This window comes from Calidris pugnax, unplaced genomic scaffold, assembly GCF_001431845.1.
Source record: "Calidris pugnax isolate Ruff unplaced genomic scaffold, ASM143184v1 scaffold182, whole genome shotgun sequence".
Lineage (NCBI taxonomy): Eukaryota > Metazoa > Chordata > Aves > Charadriiformes > Scolopacidae > Calidris > Calidris pugnax.
The window spans coordinates 1,958,775-1,983,477 of NW_015090968.1; the positions used below are offsets into that span (position 1 = coordinate 1,958,775).

General features: G+C 41.3%; 1 protein-coding gene across 3 annotated transcripts in view; it reads right to left on the minus strand.

Annotated features, from left to right (window-relative positions):
- Positions 1-8,829: 8,829 nt before the first annotated feature.
- TOX (thymocyte selection associated high mobility group box) overlaps positions 8,830-24,703 on the minus strand; it is a 242,962-nt gene continuing 227,088 nt past the window's right edge. For all 3 annotated transcript variants that reach the window (XM_014952638.1, XM_014952640.1, XM_014952637.1), the window contains 3 exons: positions 22,858-23,244; positions 13,025-13,176; positions 8,830-11,055 (listed from right to left, as the gene is read on the minus strand). In XM_014952638.1, coding sequence (XP_014808124.1) covers positions 11,019-11,055; positions 13,025-13,176; positions 22,858-23,244 — 576 coding nt within the window. In that variant the 3' untranslated portion in view covers positions 8,830-11,018. The remainder of the gene's footprint in view (positions 11,056-13,024; positions 13,177-22,857; positions 23,245-24,703) is intronic.

Sequence of the window (24,703 nt, forward strand, 5' to 3'; positions counted from 1 at the left end):
TTTTCTCTCGATGGAAGAGGTGTGCTACAAAAATAAACCTTGGATCAGCAGTTATTTCTGACCCATGGATTATGTTTGCTTTTCTTTCATATCACAGGGCCTTGTGGCTGTGTTGGCCTGGCTTAGATTTTCCTGGTGCTGTTCTTTGAAATGTTTTATTTTCCACCATTGCCTGTAGGCACTGACATGGATTAGCCTTGGCAGCACCACGCAGGGGGCTTACACACCCTGATGCTCACTAATTACAACCTCCTGAACATCCTAACAGCTATAATAATACAATGATGTATAGATGAAGTCACGGTCTGTCAATGTATTGCCCCTGTGGTGTAAATCCTGCAAGCAATATAGTCATGACTGGAAATCTCCTTATTGCATGGAGGGTTTTGTTCTTTGGAGCGGTTTCTATTTACATATGCTCTGGTTCTCTGCATTTCCAACAGAATGCAATACTGTACAAACCTGCATCTTGAAGACGATGTTATTTCCTTTCTTTTCCCCTTCCTTTTCTTGCTTTGGACTCCATTGCCTTCTTTCTTCCCATAGCTACTTGCCAGTGGTTTATTTTTATGGCACAGTAGCTGAAGTACCCAATCCAGGAAAATACATATAAGGTTTATTTGTTTGTTTTAAATATCTGCAATAACAGTTAATGCCTTTAACTTGCTAAATACCTGTCAGGGTCTGAATCTGAGATCAGCTACCTAACCTCTGGTGCGTGAATTGCTGAGTTACTGGTGGTGAGGTGCAGTGCAGGGGAAGACAGCAAATTGAGTCCTAAGTGAAAACTCTGAATTTCGTGCAGTGCAGCTATAGGAGCTTCAGTCCATGCACTTCTGTAATCAGCTGATCAACTCCTAATGGGCAGAATTACTTCCTAGTGTAGTGCAGACATTGGTTTTTAGGTTCTCCAACTCCTGTGGAGAGTAGGCAAAGGAGAGAGGAGTTTTGTCCTACATAGTATGCACTGTGGAGGTGCTGATCCTGCTCCTGCGACTATAGAGGGAGGCCAATGGGGTCAGGTTCCTGGCAGTGTGACTCCATTGGGTGCTTGAGCTAGGTCCTTGTGCTCTGCATGACTGATGGGCTGGGTGCTGGACACCCCTGAGGACCCAGAGAGCTCTGCAGAATTGTGAGAAAATGGCAGGATAGTGTCTGTTCTGGATCAACTGGGATGATCGTGTTGATGAAGAGATTCTGGCGTTTCCCGTGTCCTGCTCCGCTTGGTTCCAAACGAGCTCTTTGGATGATAAAGAAAGACCTCACAGAATTAAAATTAGTCATGTGTGGCCTCCTAACATCCCTTCAGCACATGCATAGCACAGGCACATTAATTTCATTGCTAGGGGGCATTCCCTACCTCCAGAAATGGGAGTGGATTTGCCTGTGATGACAATTAAGGTTTCCAGTAGTAAACCTTCTCCAGTTTTCACACACTGAATGTATTCTCCAAAGGAATGACATCAGGACAAAAAAAGGAAGATAAAGGGTCTGCATCATTGTGTTTGACAGAACATACACACTACTTTTGCAGAGATTGAAGTAATCATAACAAAGCTCATGGAAAATTGCAAACACGTAAAGATTGTATGAAAAGATGCATAAATCAAATTTATGAAGTAATTTTAATGCACTTTATGGGCGTAAATTCTTTTAGAGGACTCATCAACCACATTCTGGTGTGAATCTTCTTTGATCATAAAAATTATGATGATTAAAGTATTAGACACTAGTGAAAACCTCCACTTCTGAAAAAAAAAATTAAAAAGTTAAATCCAAGCCTTGAGGCAAAAATGTTAAAAATAGACATTTTTTGTATGAAACCATTTGCACGAATGAAACTAATAGTTTTTTATCTAAACCATCTGGTGGAGGAAAAGCATTAAAATGTTAAGTCACGTATTGAATCCCACAGAGACTTCTTTTGAGTGCTATTTGTTTAAAAAAAAAAAAAAGAGGAAAACTCTGTATCCTTTCCTTCATTTATCTGAGGCCTTGCTCCCCAGAGTCCAAGCTTTAACCAGTCGGCTTTGCTTTGGCAACCAATACACTCCTGCTTGTCTTTGCATAAAGGCCGTGCTCCCAATAATGCAAACTAAATTCATTTCAGGAAAGCTATCAGTGGGTTCGGGTTTATGATTTGCTTAGGAGTTGTGTTTTGGTTTTTTTTTTTCCCCTTAAATAAACCTCTGCAGGAAACTCAGATACAAATGACGTTCACTTTTGCTTTTTCTGTACATGTAAAACCAGACTGTGAAACCTCAGTTTAAAATAGCACAATTTACTGTAGCACATGAGGTGTGTAACAGGAAGTAACCAACACAGGCTTTCGCACTCCCTTTCCCAATTTGAGGCCAAAAAACCATGATTTGCTGGGCTTTCTTTCTATCCTGTGTGTAGGGGATTTTGTGTGAAACAGAACCACAGAGTAGCCTAAATTGGAAAGGATCTCTGAAGGTTTTCTGGTCTACCCTACCCCCGCAGCCAAAGCTGATGTAACTTAGACAGGGCTGCTCAGGCCTGTCTGCTCAAGTTTTGAGTATTTCCAAGGATGGAGATCCCGCAGCCTCTCTAGGCTCCTGTTTCAATGTTTTCTACCTCCACCCTGGTGACTTTTTTTTTCCTAGTATGTAATGGGAACTTATCTTGTTGCAACTTGTGTCTGTTGTCTCTTGTCCTTGATATCTGCCTCCAGAAAGATTTGTGCTCTGTCTTCTCTGTAAAGACCCACCAGGCAGTTATGGACTGCAGTAACAGCTCCCCTTGGGTTCCTTTTCCTTGAGTCTAATCAGACCCAGCACTCTCAGCCACTTCAGCCCCCTGACCGTCACGGTGGTCTCCACTGGATTCACTCCAGTATGTCAACGTTTTCCTTGTACTGGGGTCACTTTTGGAAAGACTCCCACCTCAGGGCTCAGGTTCCTTCCCAGTCCAAAGGTGGCAACAGTACAAGAAGACAGGATAGCCCGTTTCTGGCTTTTGATCAAATTGTTCTCAAAACTTTATCTCTTGAGAGTTTAGAAATACTCAACCTTGAGAATCTGTCACCCCTGTACTGCAGGAGAATCACCTTCCTACCAGGACCTCATTGTGTGACTCCTTCCAGCCTGTTTGCAGAGGGCAACTTCTGCTGGAGGCTCAGATGCAGGACAGTCCCATTCAGCCCTTGTGGGTCTTATGAGTCTCTTTGGTGTGCAGATACATGTATATGTATGGTGCTTTGTTAAATATGATGCAGAAAGTCAGATGGATAAAGGCCTTTTCTGAATTCTGGGGAGAAATTCTGCAAAACGAGAGAGAGAGAGAGAAAAATAAAGATGTTGGAGAGATATGAACAGGAAAATCAAAGTTTCAGTCTCATGAGCTCTGAAATTTTAATCAAAAGTTCTAGCAACATGAAACCAGAGATTACTGAGACATCTCCCTCTTGTTATTTTAATCTTTTTAAAGTTAGTTTACAGTCAAGCTTGAAAATAGCACTCAGCTGTACACATATGACTTAAAAGTGGAAAACTGCTAAAGACAAATAAAACCTGGAAACCTCCCCCTGTTTATTATTTGTAAAATCTCACCTGAGTTAAAGCTGTCCTCGTGGATCTGAGCACTGCTTCACAGTTGTTGAACTTTAGTTATGACTAAAGCAGAAGACTGTTTTTTCAAAACCCTCAGATCTCAGCTACTCTTCCTCTAAATTACTCTGTGTCCCTGGGCACATCACTTACCTTCTTTCATATTCATCCCTTTAACAAAACCGTGTAACACATGCTTGTATGCCAGAGGAGTGGAGAGGCTCAGCTCATTATTTCAGAACTCTGAGCAGAAGTAGATATCAAAACATGAAGGCTTACGCTGCTAATTAGGGCATCAGATAGCCTTATTTATTCAAGTGATGACACGCTTCTGAACGAACTTTGGTACTTCGTGTTGCTATCTAAGCCATGTTACAGAGACAGCAGGAAAAGTCTCTCTTGCATCCTCAGTATTTAACAGTGTGACAGCACTGATGGCATAAACATGGAGCCAAGTGTTTCACTGGGAAGAAAACTGGTATTTCAAATGCTACCTGGAGGCTTTGTGTCTGAAGAGGGCTTACATGGGCACAGTTGCTGGGCCGGCATGGTGAGGCGAGTAGCCCTCTTTACCCTCCCCATACCCAACATATATTGGAAAGGCTTTGGATTTTTTAACTTCCACTGAAACTTGGCAATTTGAGGTCAGCATATATGCTGTACATAGAGCTGGGAAGCTTTTATCCCTAGGTATTAAAGGATGAGAAGCCTGAATATTGATGAAAGTTTTTCTTTTTCTTTTTCTTTTTCTTTTTCTTTTTCTTTTTCTTTTTCTTTTTCTTTTTCTTTTTCTTTTTCTTTTTTTTTTTCTTTTTCCTTCTTTTTCTCTTTCTTTTTTTCCTTCTTTTTCTTTTTTTTTCCTCCTTTTCCTTTTCCTTTTCCAATACTGGAGCCATGCAGATTGTAAGGCAAAACTTCTTAAAAAGCTAGTTTACAGCAGCATCTGAAATATGTGATTCTTGGAGCCTGCAGAGACTTCTGTATTACAAAATGCGTGCCCAGCCTGCTGTGAAACAGTGTCCCATAGAACATCACCCACCTACATGTTTGCTTTAGCTAAAGAACACATGTTTTAAAACGTATTCATCCTTGATCTAACACCTTTTTCCAAGTGGTCGTGCAGCCACTCACTGTGCTGGTTGGTAAATTCAGAGTTAAAGTACTTTGGTTTGAGTTTGAAAATTTCTGACCTAAACTTGCAGCCTCTGGACATGGCTGTGAGTGCTCGGGTTCTGCCTGCTGTGAGCGCCCAGTGTCTGCTGTCCCCATCCTCCCTGCTCGGCTGGCTGGCGGTCTGCAAAACGCTGACGTTCTAAGGGTTACTGGATTACAATTGTTCTCTGCAAACAAAATTCACATCTGTTCTGACAACTTATTTCAGCCTGATGCAACTTGAAAAGGTCGAGATTAATCCCAGAAAATCAGACTTCTATTGGAAAGGCCAAATCAACTTTAATTGTAACACATGGCTATTTGTATTGGCGTTTAGCTGCAGCCGTTTATCCTTCTTTCTATTGGTATTATTTGTTTCTGAGCTCGCTACTAAGGCCTATAGTGGAAGCTGAAATGTTTTAGGCAATGTAACAAAAATAACAGCTGACATCTTTCCTTTTACAGGTTTCCACTGACCCAGGGCTTTTTGTGTGCATGGCTTTTATGACTTCTGTTTATCAGCAGTCTGGGGAAAAAAATGTCGTAGAAGAAAACGTTGGATTATTTCATAATCACAGAACCACAGAAACATAGCATGGTGCGGGTTGGAAGGGACCTTGAAGATCACCTAGTTCCAGCCCCCCTGCCATGGGCAGGGACACCTCCCACTAGACCAGGTTGCTCCAAGCCCCATCCAGCCTGGCTTTGAACCCCTCCAGGGATGGGGCAGCCACAGCTTCTCTGGGCAGCCTGTTCCAGTGCCTCACCACCCTCACAGGAAAGAATTTCTTTCTGGTATCTAATCTAAATCTCCCCTCTTCCAGTTTAAAACCATTACCCCTCATTCCTGAGGCTCCACCCCTTGATCAAGAGTCCCTCCCCATCACTCCTGGAACCCCTTTAGGGACTGGAAGCTGCTAAAAGGTCTCTTCTCCCGGCTGAACAACCCCAACTCTCTCAGCCTGTCTTCACAGGAGAGGTGCTCCACTATTAATAAAGATTAATGGTGTCTACTGTACTTTTACACACCCTCTGAGCGTGTTGGCTTTATCCACCAGAGCCCTGGGTGGGGTGGGGAGGATAAACCGCTTGCTCTGGAGGTCTGCCTCTTACCAAACTTTGATTGTGGGCGCTCAGATATTTAAAAATCCCTTCTCATTCCAGCAGTTGCAAGCTATGGGTGTGTGTGCTGGTGAGGTGGCTAACAGCATCGCCTTCCCCTCGCCACGGGGACAGGTTGGAGTAGCACCTCTCTAAAGCACCCCACTGGCTATCAGCTCAGCCAGCCACCAGACATCTGAGCTCTCAGAACCCCCGAAAAGCGACAGGACGAGAGAGACTCATTTGGCAATACTTTGCTCTTGCTGTTTGGCCTGGAGAAAGATACTCAAAGTGGTAAGATTGTTTAGCAACAGCTGGCAAGCACCCGGGTGTGAGCCTGATTTTCAGACATGACAGGCACTTACAGGAATGTTGCCAGATACAGCTGTTTAAAAGCCTTAATAAACAGCAAGTCAATACTAATCTTTGCCAAATTAATCTTTTCCTTGACAGCCCATCAGAGCAATTATGCTCAGACTCGTTGTAAACACACAATTGTCAGAGGGTAAGGATCTTCTCCGCAGTATACTGTGGATTTTTGCACACAGCTTGTTTTCCAAATAGGAAGGCTTCCTTTTCTTTTCCCCTTCCTCTCTTTCCTTTTTTTTTCTTCTTTTTTTTTTTTTTCTCTCCTGTTTTATTTTCTAGCCAATTACATGTTTGCCAGCTTGGTATTAGCTTGAATGAAATCTCTTTGTAAAGTGTCTATCGCAGCAAGCCCTTAATAGAATGTGAAATGATGACAGTCGCAGGATCCGTGCAGATGCACGTTTGCTGGTGGGTTTCTCTAATTAGGCAGTAACTGTGACAGACTCTGAAATGTTACAAGTCATTGTTCTCACTTGTCCTCTTGTCGGTGGAATAAGAACTACATTTGAGTTGTGATTTAATGTGCTGCTGGGTAATAATAAAATACATGACTTTGCAAAGGAAAGGAAATGCTGTCTGTGAGACCTGACACAAAGCACCTCGTGTTCTCCGAGGAGCTCAGCACGTCCTGCAGCACCGCCAGCACGCTGCTATGCTCACTCAGTAATATTATATTTAAATGTAAAAGGACATGAAGACACCAGATAGATAAAGAATTAACAGGACAATGGCTGTCTATCTCTCAATCTATCTTGATCTACATCTATACCCACCTATCATTGGAAGGATGGCTGTCTATCTCTCAATCTATCATCTATCTATCTTTATACCTACATCTGTATCTACATCTATACCCACCTATCATTGGAAGTTCTGGGGAGTAACTCCTGTACAGGTTGCATATAGCTCTTTAGCTCCTTCTCACAGTGTGTGCAAAATAAGGATTTTTTTTTTTAACCTACTCTCTTCCCCTAGAGCACAGAAAGAGATCTCTGTGGATCTGCCATGTTTACAGGATTGGGTAAAAAATAGGCAGATACAGTCTTGGAGCTGGTAGTTCAGGTTGAGAGGAAGTCTCAGATGGTTGAGGAAGGTGGTAAGAGCATGTTTTACCTTCCAGTAATGAGCTCTTTTATTATTGGATTTCCTGTTTACAGGGGAACCTCGCAGGGAATATTTGGCAGATGCCACTGGAATCAGGAACTGGTATTTGATGAGAGAGAAGTAGGCACGAATACATTAAGTTTCATTGTGAATGGCTGGGGCCCTCCATGAATACACTACTTACTTACTGCCTGTGGATGAATGTGGGGGAAAAAAATCCTATAGCAGGTCTCTTGGAAGAGCTTCTGTGGGTCAGAGGCTGGATGAGATTTCTGCTCAAACCTCTGTGAGGTTGGTGATAGAGAGACCGGGACTCATGTCACCAGAATGGGGCACATAGAGCAGCAATAAATTTGAAGAGCCTGTCATGTTCAAAACCTCTTCTTACCTTGGTGCAAGCAAGTGGAATTTACATCTTGCAGAGTGCATATGCTGCTAATCTTGCATTTCCCTACCACTTTTAAAAATAATGTTTAAAAAACAGTAATTTCAGTTAATGGAGGACATTATTTCCTTTGGTTTCTATCACTTTGACAGACGTCTTTATCCTATTTACTTGCTGTTACTGTGTTGCTTCAATGTGTAGGTTGTTTTGCTCCTGTGGGCTTTCTCATTATCATCCTTATGACAGATGGTGACTCACAACCAGTGACTTGGGCGTACGTGTTACCGTGGTGCCTATGCCACAGTGCTCCAGCAAAGGATGGGGCATGTCTTCATGAACTCCAGTGGAGTTTCACCTGCTTAAAAAAGCACCTCAACCTTCTAGGCTCCATCTTTTGATGATTTGTATCTGCCAATACACAGCTGAACAGGCTGAGAGAGCTGGAGTTATTCAGCCTGGAGAAGAGAAGGCTCTAGGGAGAACTTATAGCTCCTTCCAGGACCTAAAGGGGCTACAGGAGAGATGGGGAGGGACTCTTCATCTGGGAGTGGGAGCAATAGGACAAGGGGTAATGGTTTTAAACTGAAAGAGGGGAGATTTGGATTAGATACTAGAAAGAAATTCTTTCCTGTGAGGGTGGTGAGGCAGTGGAACAGGTTGCCCAGAGAAGCTGTGGCTGCCCCATCCCTGGAGGGGTTCAAGGCCAGGCTAGATGGGGCTTGGAGCAACCTGGTCTGGTGGGAGGTGTCCCTGCCCATGGCAGGGGGGTTGGAACTCCATGATCTTTAAGGTCCCTTCCAACTCTAACCATTCTATGATTCTATGAAAACAAATAGCAGATTGCCCTTGGCCGGCAACCATTGCTTTTTCCCAAGGTCAGACATGAAGATCTATTGGCTCTTCTCTTTGGAAGAAAGTGTCTTCAACATAACTCTAGCCAAAACTTCTGCTCTTCCAGTACAGCTGTCCCGTCTGAACAGAGCCCAGGCCCAAAACCACACTCAAATCCCCGGATGGGTAAGGTGCTGCCCGGTAAACACACCCCGGGTTTCCCTTCTTACAGACTGAGAGACACCAACTAGCCAGAGATTCATACAGAATAAGTATTTTATTCATGATGTATCTTTTTTTTTTTATTTACATTAAAGTTTTCTTGTATTTTGAACTCTGCTTGGATACCGAAATTAACAACTTTATGTGACTGCGCACCTGCTCTAAAAGAAATGGAGATAACACAGTTCTTTCCCTAAAAGAAAAAGGAAAACTGCCTGTCAAAATCAAAGCTGATTTTTCTCATCCCCGGTAATTATCTTCTTGCTTTAGAATTAATATGACTGGAAAATGTAGTTTACTATAATATAATAAATAGAAGACATTGGGTAATTAGTAGTGCTGGTATATTTCTAAAGTACTAAACAGACAAACAATAAACTGTGAATTTAATCACAAGTTCTCATACAGTTTCAAGACAGGAAAATTAGAGCTCTCAGCTACAGTCATTTGAGTAATCATATCTGATCTGCATTATTTATTAGTTATTACATGCCAAGTGATTCCAATTGTACATTGCCTGAAATAATTCCAAAGCAAGCATACCTTTGTTTCTGTTTTGTTTTTAAAGAAAATCAATGGCATTGCATAATGTGTATTTTATCCGAGTTGCTTTCGTTATTTCATGTAGAAAATACAAATCAGGTGTACTCTCCGTTAATTGGACAGGCATCCAGGATCAAATCCTCCAGAAATATATTCTCAGAGGTATCTCTGATCCAAAACATTGACGAAGTACCTTCTTTTGGATTATTTTTTTTTTTGTCACTTTCCCTGTGGCTGTTGAACTTACCTTTCACTTTAGGGTGTATTTTTGAGACACACCCTAAAAACTCTGTAGGACCTTTTGCACGTATAACAAAATGGCTGAAGCATATTTGGTAATATTTCTGTTGGTAACATTTTTATTCCACTTGACTAATTAACCAAAACTGATGAAGTTTCAAGAAGCAGAATTATGCAGTTTTATTCAGTTAGTTTTGTGGGTTCAAGTCTTAGTTTTGGGCAACTTCCTTCTACGATGCTTTAAAAAGGGAAATACTTAAAATACCTTTCTTTTTTTTTTTACTCTTAACAACAAAAGAAACAGAGAAATAAGTATTGGTTACCTTCATTTTCTGCCAGTAAAGCAGGTTTGGTGTTATATATGTCACTGTAAAAACTAAATAAAGTATTCACATCAGTTGTGAACATTTGTGCCAGCAAAAGTTAAAGCGTCAAAGAAACCTCTTTAAAATGCTAACAAATTTACTTACAAACACCTATATTTATTATTTCATAAATAGGCGCAACAGGTTCCATAAAAAAGATTAAATACAGACACAGTATGAAGAAACAATAATACATAGCCATATGTAAAGGTTATAATTTAGCTGTCTCCAATCTGTTTCTGCATCTAATAAAATATCAGGTAAGCATTTGGCAGTTTTATACATAAAAGGACTTAAATGACGTTTACTAACCAGTACACATAAAGTGATTTTCTTTAAAAAAAAGAAGCATTTTTTAGGCAGTACAAAATAAATGTGTTGCTCTTTATCAACATTAGTTTTTTTTTCCCCTAGGTTTTTGTGTTTATTTCATGAGACAAAGCCAATATTTTTAATTAATATCATTTGGGAATATTTTTCTTTTTTTTCTCCAAATACTTTGAAAATATAGAACTATTAGTCAGTTGCTTAAAAATGAAGTAAAAATATGAATGTTTGCCAATTTAACCCTTATTGTGAAATCAATAAACTGGAATGAGCCAGTTTCAATTACAATTAGCTACAAAAACATTCACATTTTATACTCTAGGAGAGTGTAACATAGATGCTATTTACAAACTTGCTATGACTGCTACATCAAGCCATTTAAAAAGTCTTTAGTAGTTTCATATAAACACCCATTATGAAAAACCAATGGAAAATCCAGGACTTTTATCCGAGACATCTACAGTTGCTAAGGCAGTTACTATCGCAGCACTTCACAGCAAAAACCAACATAAAATCTGAATGGTCCAAGTTTCCTTCAGGGAAGAAGAAAAGCAATGTCCGTTAAAGGATCTCAGGGTGGGAGTGGAAAGGAGAAAGAAAGAGAAAAAATGGGGGGGAAAAAAAAAAAAGGAAAAGAAAGAAGCAAGACTATTTTTTCCAGAGTGGGTGACCCACAAGCTCAAATAGTCCTAAGTGCTTAGCAACTTGTATTTCCTAATAAAATGCAGAACTGCCTTGACTGCATAAAGCAATCCATGATGAAAAGACTTCCCTGCATTCCTCAGTGGAAAGGAGAGGTGTTTCAGATTTTCAGGTAAGGTAGAGTGCTTTGTCCCTCTGCATGCCCCTGTTCAAAGAGAAAAAGAACAAATGTGATTTTTTTTTTTTAAAATTGTCAAATATTTAGTCCTATTCTTCCAAAAAACCCCAACCAACCCCATAACCCTACCACATATCATTAATTCCAAGCATGTCACCGAAATATGACTGCATTACCATGGTAATAATAAGAAAAATTCTAGTGCCATAGTGGCATGTAGAAATCCGGAGACCACTTCTGGCCCTGAACTAAAAAGGACTGGAACATGGGCTGAAGCACTGGTTTAGGATCACCTGCACCACCAGGTTAGAAGCACTGACTATCCCTCTCTCACAAACCATGTAATTACAGCTGAGGGTTAAGCACAGGTCTCGGAACGATACTCCATAAGCACGTGCTATGATCATAAAATCATAGAATAGTTAGAGTTGGAAGGGTGTAATTACAGCTGAGGGTTAAACACAGGTCTCAGAACGATACTCCATAAGCACCTGCTATGATCATAAAATGAGAGAATAGTTAGAGTTGGAAGGGACCTTGAAGATCATCTAGGTCCAACCCCCCTGCCTTAAGCAGGGATGCTTTCCTCCAGACAAGGTGAAATTGGCCACTTTCCTTAGAGGACAGGAGAGCTTAGTTACACGATATGGGTGCCAACCACTGATTTCTCTGGCCTATTTTATTTACGAGTACAGATGTAGCCAAAATGTACTGGGTTGGCAGATTCAGGTAAGCACACGTGAGGGAACACTAGATACGTCTGGCAGAGTCAGCCAGAACAACTCTCTACTGGAGACCAGGCTCTACAGGAGACCTTCCACCAATGCACTGTGTCTATCACACTTGTACATTCAGTTATTGATGGGGTTTAGTTTCAGCTGAAGCACCACACCAGTTCAGAGCAAAAAGGAGTCATCAGTTTCTAATTCGGAGTCAGAACTTTTATCTGCCTTTGCCTTGGGGATTCATGCCAAGGTGAAAGGGAGGTCAGGTTGGTGGACACGTCCACAAGGCACAATAGCTATAATTTAAAACTCAAAAGATACCTTCTGTTCAGAGTCTTTAATTAGTCTCGATAGGATGAGGACTAGTGGTTTTAAACTGAAAGAGGGGAGATTTAGATGAGATATCAGGAAGAAATTCTTTCCTGTGTGAGGGTGGTGAGACACTGGAACAGGTTGCCCAGAGAAGCTCTGGCTGCCCCATCCCTGGAGGGGTTCCAGGCCAGGCTGGATGGGGCTTTGAGCAACCTGGTCTGGTGGGAGGTGTCCCTGCCCACAGCAGGGGGGTTGGAACTCCATGATCTTTAAGGTCCCTTCCAACTCTAACCATTCTCTGATTCTATGATTCTAAATGTTTCCAGGCAGTTTCTGGGACCATAATATGGCTCCACAAAGACTATGCTGCAGAGGAGTTGAGGGTTTGAAGGGGCTACTAACCTTATAGAAGGGGCACAGAACTCCTACAGGTATGGTGTTTTCTTTCTGTTTACAGTCGTGTGATCTTCATGCCATTCTCTTCCATATATTTTGTATCCCAGGCATCACCCCTGCATCTCACTCGTGTGGGTTTTCATGACCCAAACTAGTTGTTTCCCCTGGCATCAAGATCTCCTCAGCAATGGAGTATTTGGAGAAAACAGTTCACAGTATTTGCCTCTCAAGTAGGAGACAGTGACCTTAACACTTCTTTCCTACACCTTCTCCCTAAGATTTGAGTTCTGATTTTCTAAGGAATGGAAATTCTCTAAGACTGAAGTGTATGTGCTGTGGTAAGGTGACAACAATGTCTAGTAACTGTTTATACTGAAAACTTGGTCTCCCAAAACAGCCTAACTGCTGAATAAACACAGTGCCATCACAGATGCACTTCCGAAATACTGTATGGAAACGAAATACTGTAGGGAAACGGGCAACAAAGCTGTTTTGTAACTCTCTATCAGATACTCGTGTCATGAATGTTGCTCAACACAAGGTGGCATTCACTGGCTGCTTACCCATTACTGCAGTAGTCATTATTCCAGTCCACAGTCTGTGCTGGAGGATTTCTGCACCCTGAACGAACATACTCCATTGCTTGGGTAACAACTTGTGCAGCTGTTGATGTTGGATTGATGATATTCTGATAATCAGGCTGAAGAGTAAATCCCTAGAGGAGAGAGCACGTACATTACTACGTACAGAAACCAAGCAACAGGTTGGGTGCATTTAACAACACCAAACGGTGCGTACTGCGAAATGGTAGAATACCTCTTTTCCTGCTGTAATTCAGGTTATCAATTTGAAATAGAAAAAAAAAAAAAAAAAGCCTAGGTGCTTTCTAAGTTTTAAAATCTTTCCTTGGTTTGAGAAATGAAACACTGCCAAAATGTTGCCAGCTATTACACAGTCACCGGATGGAACTGAAAGGGACAGAGCAGAAACAATTCAAAACCAAGAGAACAACTCAATCAACACTGGGGCAAAAAAGGTCTGTTTGCTCCTCAGAGCTTCCATTTAGATTAAACGTAAGGACACACACAAGTCGTTAATTCCCAGAATATGCAACAGAATCTTTTTGAAGGATGTAGGCAGCAGGTGGCTGACTGTTTTATTAGGCTACACCTATTCACATATTGTTCTCAAAACCCTTTTTCTTCATTCAGTCACAAAGGGACCATCTGCTGTGTCTTTTATTTGTACTTCTCTCTCAACTAAACAGAAATTCAACCAAAGCCTTTTAACAGTTGTTGGACTAATGCAGTGAAAGTAGCACAGAATAACTTGCTTTTTGAAACCAAGAAGACAAGAAAAAGTGGAAGTTACAAAGAGACATCTAACCTGCGCTCTGAAATATCTGTCATATGAAAAGTCATAATAAATTTTAGCTCTTTTGATATAAGAGGATGTCTAAATGCTGTGTTTTAAAACCAGGAGAACAATTGAAATTCCAAGGCTAGTGTATCTGATTCACCCTGTATAAATGCACATTGTGTTCCTGTAAAGATAGAAGAACTACATTGGTTAAAAGTATGGGAATGCTCTACAAAAGCAATTGATGTCTGCTGAAAAAAAAGCAGACCAAAGTCCTTCTAGGGGCACGGACGTACAAATTTCCACTCAAGTTAACTGCATGCGTAGCTGCTAAATCAAAAACTGAACTTGAACCAAGATACCTAGTTTGAAAATCCACTCCCTCTGGCCAAAGTCCACACATAGAACAGAAAGGATACAAGCTCATAGCTTTTAGTTTTAAATTCTAGTGGATTATGTGTGATTGCTTCATATATACAGCCTTCATTACGACAGGAATTTTGAGAAGAGCTGTTTTTTTTTTTTTTTTAATTCAGGCTTAACAGCTCAGCCAAGCCACCTTTAATCAAGATAAATTGAGTATTCTCAGTTTCCGCCTGGCCCCCTCCATCCCTGGAAATGAGCTTCCTTCAAATACAAGATGCCGCTTCCTTTTTCACATCCCTCTTTCTCGGTGCGTGATACTCCGGCCCTTCCCTGGAGGTGCCGCAGGTGCTCGGCCCTTCCGTGACCCTCCTGTACATTATCACCTCCCTCCACCTCCCTCCAACCCTGGATTTTCACCCAGGCTGCTCTGCACTGGTGAGGCCACAACTGGAATATTGCGTCCAGTTCTGGGCTCCCCAGTTCAAGAGGGACAGGGAACTACTGGAGAGAGTCCAATGTAGGGCAACTAAGATGATTAAGGGATTGGAGCACCTCCCTCACGAGGAAAGGCTCAAAGAGCTGGGGCTCCTTAGCCTCGAGAAGAGCAGGATGAGAGGAGACCTTATCTACGTTTACAAGTATCTAAAAGGTGGGTTGAAGGATGATGGAGCCGGACTCTTTTCAGTGGTTTCCAGTGGGCAACGAACACAAGCTGGAACATAGGAAATTCCAATCAAATATGAGGAAGAACTTCTTTGGGGTGAGAGTGCTAGAGCCCTGGAACAGGCTGCCCAGGGAGGTTGTGGAGTCCCCTTCTCTGGAGATTTTCAAGCCCCGCCTGGATGCAGTCCTGAGTGATGTGCTCTGGGCAACCCTGCTTTGGCAGGGGAGTTGGACCAGATGATCTCTAGAGGCCCCTTCCAACTCTGACAATTCCGTGATTCCAAGTGCAACTTTCTTCCATAATGTCTTCCACATGGAGACCATCCCAAGTCACACCTCAGCACCTTAAATGCTCTCTGAAGCCTCACTTTGTCCCTGCTGACTCCAAGAGGCAGACCATTAGTAGCAAGCAAGGTCATGAGCTGAATTCAGCATCTAGTTGTCATGTAACATACCCTGCCCTGCTAATAAGGTAAAATAAACCCCACCTGCGGTGCCTGTAACCCCCGTGCTCTCTATTCAGCCTTTTTCACCAGGCTCTAAACTTGCACATCAGGCTGCCCCATGCCGGCAACCAATCCAACAGAAACAGTAATTGAGCAGACTTCCCAATGACTTTAATTGGAGTTTCGTGTAATTGGCAGAAAAATTGGTTTTGTATATCACCATCATCATTTTTATACAAAACATCACCCATAAGGCCTTTCTAATTTAGCTGTAAGAGGAAACCAACCACAGAAACACATCCTATCCTGAGGCACTTGGGTTTGCCTTGGGTAGCAAAGCCCCTGAGCGATCTCTTATCGGTCTTCATGAAACAATCATATATACAAGAAAAACACTCCATGGGGCCAGCAGCTCCAGCAGTGCTGCAGTGAAGCATGCAAGTGAGCAGACACAGAGAACAAGTACTCATGCAGCAAGAAGAGGTAGTTCCCCAAAACGGAGGAAGAAATCATCACCCTGGAAGTGTTCAAGACCAGGCTTGATGGGGCTTTGAGCAACCTGGTCTAGCGGGAGGTGTCCCTGACCATGGCAGGGGGGTTGGAACTAGAAGATCTTTCAGGTCCCTTCCAATTCTAACCACTCTATGATTCTATGATCTCTTCTGGACTTAGGACAAATAAATAGCTAGATATGGGAGGATGGTCCTCTAGTTTAAATGCAAGCTTGGAACTGGGCGGGGACTTATTCTGATGTTTTCCCAGGTTTTCTATGTGACCACAGTCAAATTGCTTTGGCTCTCTTCCAGTAAAGCCTACGTGGATTTGCGCTTGGACTCAATCGATACCTCTCGCGTTAAGGTTGGGACCACAGATCCAAGCTTAGTTCTCCTATCTGCAAAATAAGGGGTAGCAACACGTTCATCTTGAACCCGGCAACTCTTGTTCAGTTTACAACTGGGCCTGGGACTGGGGCCCATTTCTTAGGACGTGATGGATTGTAACGCGGTGCAGAGGTATCTGAGCCAGGCTCCAGCTCCAGCAGCAGCTGAGCTGCTGCAGCTCAGTGGTCCCACTGGGGCTGAGGGCTACTGGAATACCAGCAATTTGCATGTCAGAAAGCATTCTTGTTAAGGCAAAGTCATTTAAGAAACCTGAACTCAATATGAAGGACTGATAAAGTATGGTGATGTTTAAAATGTAAACAATAATTACTTCAGGTTTTTCATCAACAGAAAAAGCTCTGGAAATAGAGATCTGTACAACAGAGGGAGACGGCCTTGTACCAGGCTTGTAGTAAATATTTGTGTATTATTTATGTAAGCCCTTAACAAACAATGATGAAATAAAAAGTGCTCAGAAAATGAGTGCTTCGAGGTCTAATTAAACAATGCTGAATGTTTTTGCATTGTAATGCTCTAGAGAAAATCACCAACTGTTTTGCAACATGCCTAGAATTTTAAATTTCATTTTCCTGTTCCAGATTGAAATAAAAATAGGGAACTTGATAAAGATTAATTCGATGTCAGGAGGGACATTTGCTCTTTAATTAGATTTCTGTAGCCCTAGCAGTTTCGTTGTGCCACTGTAGCAAGTCCTAAAAAGCCTGCAGCAGAACTAAACAGTGATCCTCATCTCCACACTTTACTGGGAACTAATTTCATTTCCTGCCTGTCTGGAGAGGTATTTTCAACAGGCATCAATGTTTTTGTCTTCACAACTGATTTATTCATCAATCTCAATGTGATATTTTAAACCTTTAAATTACATCCAAATCCTAAAGCATCTGTTTATTACACAAGGAAATTGAAAATCTGTCTGTGTGATATCATACAAAGATTTTTCCTTAAGGTTATAAAGGAAGTTGACAGATATTAATGATTTTTTTTTTCTCTTGACCTCATTCGAAGACAAAGCTTAACAAAAAAGAGGAAGAAAGCTGGACAAATACAGCAGGCCCACGAGTTTACTCTATATAATATATACTAGAAAAAATGAGGCTATTATTTTTGGCAGGCTATGCAATCATCTGGCTGTATACATTTATTTTCTAAAGGAAAAGAAATTCCTAAAAGTAGACTGAAATGAGTTATTCTTTTTTTAAAAAATAAAATAATAAAATGTGACATACATTAATCTTCTGCTTCTTTGTTATGCATACACTCGCAGCCATGGTTACTAGACATTGAGAATCTAGTTATGCTTGCTCTACCTGTGAACCAAAGTGGGACAGAGATTGTAATGGGACTCACCCTCCCACCCAATTCCTGAGTGAAGGATTTTAATCCGGGAAGGAGATGCCTCCAGTGGGGCTACTTTAAAGGGTTCCGTAACAAGGACTGGGTGCATTTGGGAGGGAGTGAATCCTTGGTCTCATCCCCCTCCAAGCAAAACAGCGCAGTACAAGAGGCTGGGGAGGTGGGGACGCTCAGAAAGAAGCAGAAGGAAGCTCAGAAAGAAGTGTCTGAGCAGAGAAAGGAAAAAGAAAACAGGTTGCAAACGCCTTTTTAGCCTGAACTTTGGAGAAATCGTGCCGATTTGAATGACAAGGGCTAAGATTCAGATCACCTGATCCCAACTAAGTAAAAATTAAACATCATGTCAAACCCAAGAAACAGACTGGAGTGGAGTAACTCTCTGTCAGTTAAAAAATAATGCAGTGGTGAGATGCTCACATAAGCATTTAATGAAAGAAAAATCACACACTTCTGACCTACTGTGATTCTTCCAGTGTGTCAAAAGTGGATGAAAGAAAAACTGCTGCACAGGGGATTTAGACTTTAACAAAGTAAAACTTTAACATGGCTACTGTTAATAACATTTAAGACAAATATAGTATATTTAAGAATTAGAAGCTAAATGTCATCAAAATCAAAATCTAGGTATGAGAATAGAACTAAATGGTCGGTTTTTTACAGTGTAAAGGATTAACACTGTAAACAAGCACCTCATCTCCTGAGTTGTTCAAGGCCAGGCTGGATGGGGCTTTGAGCAACCTGGTCTGGTGGGAGGTGTCCCTGCCCAAGGCAGGGGAGTTGGAACTAGATGATATTTAAGGTCCCTTCCAATCTAAACCTCTCTATAATTCTATAATTCAAAGGTCTACAATAGTGCCCATTATTTAATTTATTCATTAACTGGTTTGGAACAGAAAGGAATAGAGACAAAATAGTCTACTTTGAAGAATTTTAAAAAAAATATGTAGATAACTCAAACTAGAGAAGATCGCCTAAAAGAAATTTGAATGTATTTACTAATGCTAGGCATATGACCAAAATGCTAATACCTAAATTTTACTTTGCCTTGTGCACTTCAGAACAATTTGGATGCCTTGCATCAGCGGCATACTCCACAGAACTAATTGATTTTAAAAATAACAGAAATTGTGCAGTCACTGAGGATTTTTGGCTACCAACATTTCTGATCTTCTCGATGTTCTGCAGTTTCTGCAGACTCCTGGAGGAGACTGCCCTTCTCCAGCTGGCAGCCTCCCTTGCTTTGGCAGCTGCACACATGCAGGCAAGGGCTGGGCTGCTGGAAGTGGAGGAGGACGTGCTGTTCCCTGTGGAGCTTATGAAGATCAGCCCATTGTCCGGGCAGCAGTAGGGGCAGAACTCTCTACCCAGGTCAGCACTTGTTATCCATCCCTCCTCAAAGTTACGTGCAGCAGAAGAGTTTGTGGATTTCACGCCAAGTGGTTTTGGAGAACTGTGTCCTCCAGGACTGAGGTCTGGATCTTGATGTGAGTGCTTTTGGAGCTGGCAGTCTTTCAGATATACTACATGCCAGTCTTTGATACGAAACCATCCTCCCTCTCCTAGGGAAAACGATTGACCAGATCTCCCAGAGCCACAGTGTTAAAGCAGGGGATCTGTAGACAGTAGGAATTCCCAGAGCCTGCTGCCATTGAGTGTATGAGCAGTGGTGAGGTTTCCAAAAAGGAACATTTCTCCTGTGGGAAGCCATGCTGTAGGGAGCGGGATGTTAAGTAGTTTCTCTTCTTGCTGCTTACATAAACTGGATGTGTGCTGGAGTCTTTGGGAAAGGCTTAGGGTGGTCACACCTTTAGCACGGAGAATTAGAACAGCTGAGGCAAGAAGAACTAAAAAAAAAAATTGAATTAAATGCAAATATTGCTTCTGCCTTATTAGGCTGCGTATTCTCCCATTCTTCTTGGCTGCCTTTCTTTGTGGCAGAGTGGTCTTCTGGGGAATGAACCTCACATCCAGAGTCTTCCATCCCTCCTCAACAGGGGTGGGACATACAAGGTGATGCTAGGCCTCTTCTTTGTCCTCGTTGCTCTTGACCCTCTGCTGCTGTCATCATTTGGAGAGCTCACCTTTTTCCCCACTATGTCTTTTCCTCTTTCACATGATCTGATCAGCAGAGTGTTTGCTCAGTTTTGAGCAGAGGGAAGAGTCCTTTGACCACTGAGTCAGGAGGTGGCCTTTACTTTCAGGTTATCATTTCTTGACTTCTTACTGTATGTCTCCTGGTGACCAACCCGTCCTCCATGCTCTAATGCAGTATGAAATCCTGGGGATAGTGTTTTCTAACATTCCTTGGGTATGACTAGTAAGAGTTGTACCTAAGACAATAGTTGGGTAACCACTGTTCTGCTCTGGCATGGCAAATCATGGTGGTGTTAGTACACCTGCTGCCCTAAAAATTTAACATACTTTTTGCTTTGTCTTTGCCAACACCACTCTTTAAAGGAAATGGATTCTATATTTAAACTCAATTCAAAAACTGTGTAAACTGTTGTACGCTAAAAAAAAAAACAAACAAAAAACCCAAAAAATTTAAATTAAAACTATTCTGAAGTAAAATTACATAAATTTCCCAGGGCTCAAAAGGCTTCATTACTTTGAAACAAAAGTAGAAGCGTAAGAAATATAAACTGGCTTGTAGATGTTACATGGTGCTTAAAGAGAAATGTAATTAAGATTGGCAGTGTAGCATTTCAACAGGTAATAAGCACCTATAACCTTGAGCGAAGCTCAGAAATATTTCACCATAGTACCTTCATCACAAGCATCATTCTTTCTGATTCTGGATTATGAGTTGGTAGAATGTATTTAAGCCAACCTTTCATGGGTTTAACAATGGAGAACAGGAACACAGAGGTGCAGCATTCTTTACTTTACTGTACTTATACAGTAAAGCAAAGGACTCATCATGGCACAGGTCTACATACTGACTTCTAGACACCTGCTTTGCACAACCTACTGCCCTGTGTTTTCTCTCAAGCTAGAAATAACTGAGCTCCACGCCACACATCTCACAGATGAGTGAAAGTACTCTCAAGCCATGATATGCACACCATATGCTACAAGCCTGCAACTTGGTAAAATAAAACATCAGAAGAGTCATATTATTATTATTTTTTTTTTTTTTTTTAGTATTTAATGGTTTGGAATAACACTTAAGTGTTTGGATTCATACAGTAATGATGATGTTGTATGTATACATATGTAAGTATTTAACATCTGCATTGCATCTTTTCCTAGCCCCTACTGTACCACTAATTCAATAAATATCGCCAGATTTTTCAAATCTGCTCAGTAAATTATACCTATCAATGATTCTGGGAAAGGCATAAGGGGTTTGATCTTCTGTCACTCTGCATTGGACAAGTAATGTACAAATGACACTGAACTTGGCAAACAATCTGAACTTGGAAGACTGAAGTACTTTGAAATAAAAACTGGCTGAAATATAACTATACAATCTCAACAGGCTGCTGTCACAGATGTTGGTTTTTGTGTTTGGTATTGGGCTATTGCACTGAGTCTCTGTCCATTCCTTTGCCTCTCATCGCGCTGAGCCTTCAGGATTGCATCAGGCTTAGGATCTCCAGACAGACTCTCCTGGCTCACCTGTCTAGGACTTCCCCTAAGCTAATTCTGGCTGCCCAGGTTTGGGGTAAATTTCTGGGTTTCTCTGAGGCTTGAGCATGGGCTCTCCCAGGACACTCGCACCAGGACACTGTGTTTCCAACTAATAGAAAAACCTTCAGGAATACACATCAGTAAAAGACTCCACATTTGTGTGGTCCTAAGTCTGTTGAGTCTGTGTACTCTGATTGTGAAAAATAAACTGGACTAGGAAAAAGTTGGAAACACTTAACAAATTTTCCTTCTTGTCTGATTACTCCAAATCACTCTTGAGACTAAGATGGAAGACTCTGAGAAAATCCAGATGATCCTGAGCACACCTTGGTTTGCCTTCTGAAAAACTAAATTTATTAGGCCAGATTGCTTTCAACTCTATTTTTTTTTTGGTCCTTTTTCGGAAAATTTCTTTCCCTGTTAAATTGTTTTCCTAGCTAGAAGCTGTATTTTGTGTTCAGGTATTCCCATATCTAGAGACCAATCTTGAGATGAAACGTTTCTGGCTTGGAAAGCAAATGCAAAGGTGAACTTACAGAAATATTCAAAACATGCCACAAGTTCATGACTATTTTCAACCAGAACTGAAAAGTTTTGTGTATATAAATTTTGTAGATTCTTGCAACTCCATAAAAAAAAAATTCATTCTAATGCCTCTTTGTAAAGCAGGATCTTATGACTGATAGTCAGAACTCATCTAATACAAAAAGAAATTTTCGCTCATGAAATCAACAGATCTAATCTGCTCTAATCTTCCATAGGTCTGGGCCCAAAAATCACAATACCATGGGTTGCCTGCATTCATGCAGAACTCCTAGGAAGTGCATTGAGAATTAATGATGCAAAATACTGAGATTATTTAAAAAAAAAAAAGCCACCATATTGGTATTCTGGGGACAGCCCAGTTATTTCCAGTAAAACAAGGTATGTCTAGCTACTAAAATGAAGTTACAAATGCAGCATAAACTAACATACCCATGTTCATTTAATCTAGGATGTTTAACACAATCTGACTGTTCGATGTCACAGTCAGCACAAGGATAACAGCACGAGCTACAATCATATCTTTTTCTAGACGTGCCTGCCTTTTGTTTGTAAAATGTTGTCTCCCAGAGACTTAATGTGTCACTTATATTTCAAGGTATTATCAGATTTGCAGATGGATCTACGGACATACTTCTATGCAGTTTCTCACAGATGCCTCTTGAATTTGGTAGGGGAGAAAGGGCTAGTGTTCAGAAGAACATGATGGACATGCCCAGGGAGGTGGTGGAGTCACCATCCCTGGCTGTGTTTAAGGGCCATTTAGATGCAGTGCTAAGGGACATGGTGTAGGGGATGACTTTGTAGAGTAGGGTAGATGGTTGGACTCGATGATCCCAAGGGTCTCTTCCAACCTAGACGATTCTATGATTCTATGATTCTGTGATCGTTGCTAGCACAAACAGTTCCACCGAAGTTCCCCATCATCCTGGTAAACTCATTCATTTGTTCTTGCCTTTGAAAGACTAAACCCTCGGACTATATTTCTGCGGTTTTGGGACTCTGAAGAAATTAAAGCTCATCCATGTCTCTAAATCTCCCTCACTACGTCAACTTCTGGATGACTTTTTTTTAATTTTTTTTTTTTTTTAAACCCACATTTTCCCAAAAAACTGAAAAGCTCAAACTTACTTGGTTCATTGTAGGTGAGTGTAGAGCGGACTGAACCTGCATCGGTAGCTGGTTCCCGATGGGTTGCTGCATTGAAATGGGCTGGTGCTGTTGGATGTTGAGATGCTGGTGCAGAGGGGGGCTGATCTGAAGAGGCGGCGGCGGGGACACAGCCATGTTTGCTATGGAAACAGTCACTGGCATTTGGTTGTTGGGCTTGGGCGCTATGTTCCTGGGGATGTTGGCGTGCATGGCAGTGATGTGGGGATTCATTCCCGGTTGTTGGTGGTAGTGGGAGCTGAGGTACAGTGCAGAATGAGCCTGGGCAGGCCCGTGAAACACCGACTGCTTGGAATTCATCATCTGAGGTTGTGGGGAGGCTTTAACGTCAACAGGTTCACTGTAGCTCTGTTGAGGAAAACAAAAATCAGACAATATTTAGAAGCTACAAAAAGCTGCTGTCCTCTCCCCTGAAGTCTCTGTAAGAGTCTCACGGTGGGAAAACACATATCTGGACCATCAAATTGTCCTTGCCATGTAGTTTGGTTATTACACTAGGGAAATATTTAAACCCTTTTACCTTACACATTTCTCTTCAGCATCATAAAAAAGGAATTTAGCCTCTCTGCTTCCTGGTCTAGCCTGAAATTTTGCTTTTGTCAAATTTGGAGCTGGCATTACTGACCTAATAACCTACACAACAAAGGCAGCCAAGCCTGTCACATTTATTCACGTAAGCAGCCACTACTCTTGTCATCAAATTTGATGGCCTGGTGGAAAAAAAGATTCAGGAGGGTGGGTTCCAGCAAAAGTCTGCAGTGATCTTTGATATGTCTCATTTTCCCATCTGCAAACCGGGGATAAGAATTTCAGTGTCCCTTTACACACATGTTGATAACTGCTACTAGTGCTTTATCAGTTAGCTAACGTGATGAAACAGCTAAACCTGATCCACAGCTGTTCTACTGCATTGAATAAATATGCTAGTTGCTGTGCGGATACATTTATTTTGAAGTAGTCTTGCTCGGATGCTATCCACACCTATATCAAATACGTTTTGTGAGCCATGCATTCAGAAAAATAAGAATATTCTGAATACTCTTTTCTGAATATTCTGAATATTTATCTCACTTTTAGCAAAGCTTCCTTTGTTAATCCAGTTCATAAAGTTCTGAAAATTCTGTTTAAAACTGATGTCTTCATAAATATTAGATTGCATCAGACACAGGGAAGTATCTTACCAAAGCTGGAAGAACGCTACATAGATTATTAGAAAATGCACAGATTTTTCAATTACGGTCCTCCCTGATTTCTTAAATCTGCTAGTGATAAAAAAATTTCATTAATGAATGCAAATTTTCATAATACTCTTTGTTCTAATATTTATAACTTGTTACATTTGATTTAAACTCCATTTATTAAGTTCTTATTGTCTTAGAGCTTCTGAGTGCTAACTCTGTGTGCTCAAATAAATGATGAAAAAACCTTAAGAATTAGCTCTTGTGAGCTTATAGGTGGGAATCATAATTTGCAGTTAAGTCATACTGGGATTAATAGCCAGTGAAAGGTGAAACATGCTGGAAAAAAATGGCAGAAATGTCCCTCTGGAGAAAGAAGTCACTTTGTCAAAACAAGGGCTGAAAGATGCATATATGCCCTTATTCTGTGACCTCCATGTCATGTTTGCTCAGTTTACAAGTCAGAGTAAGTTTCATGTTACTCTCAGCACTCCAGGGTCAGCGAAGTCTATTTGTATTCCTTCTGAAGGATGTTCCGTCACCAACAACCCGCTAACACGCGCGTGACTGAAATTGCTTCATTATATGAGATGATAAAAATGAGAAAGATATAACTTCATTTTCCCTAC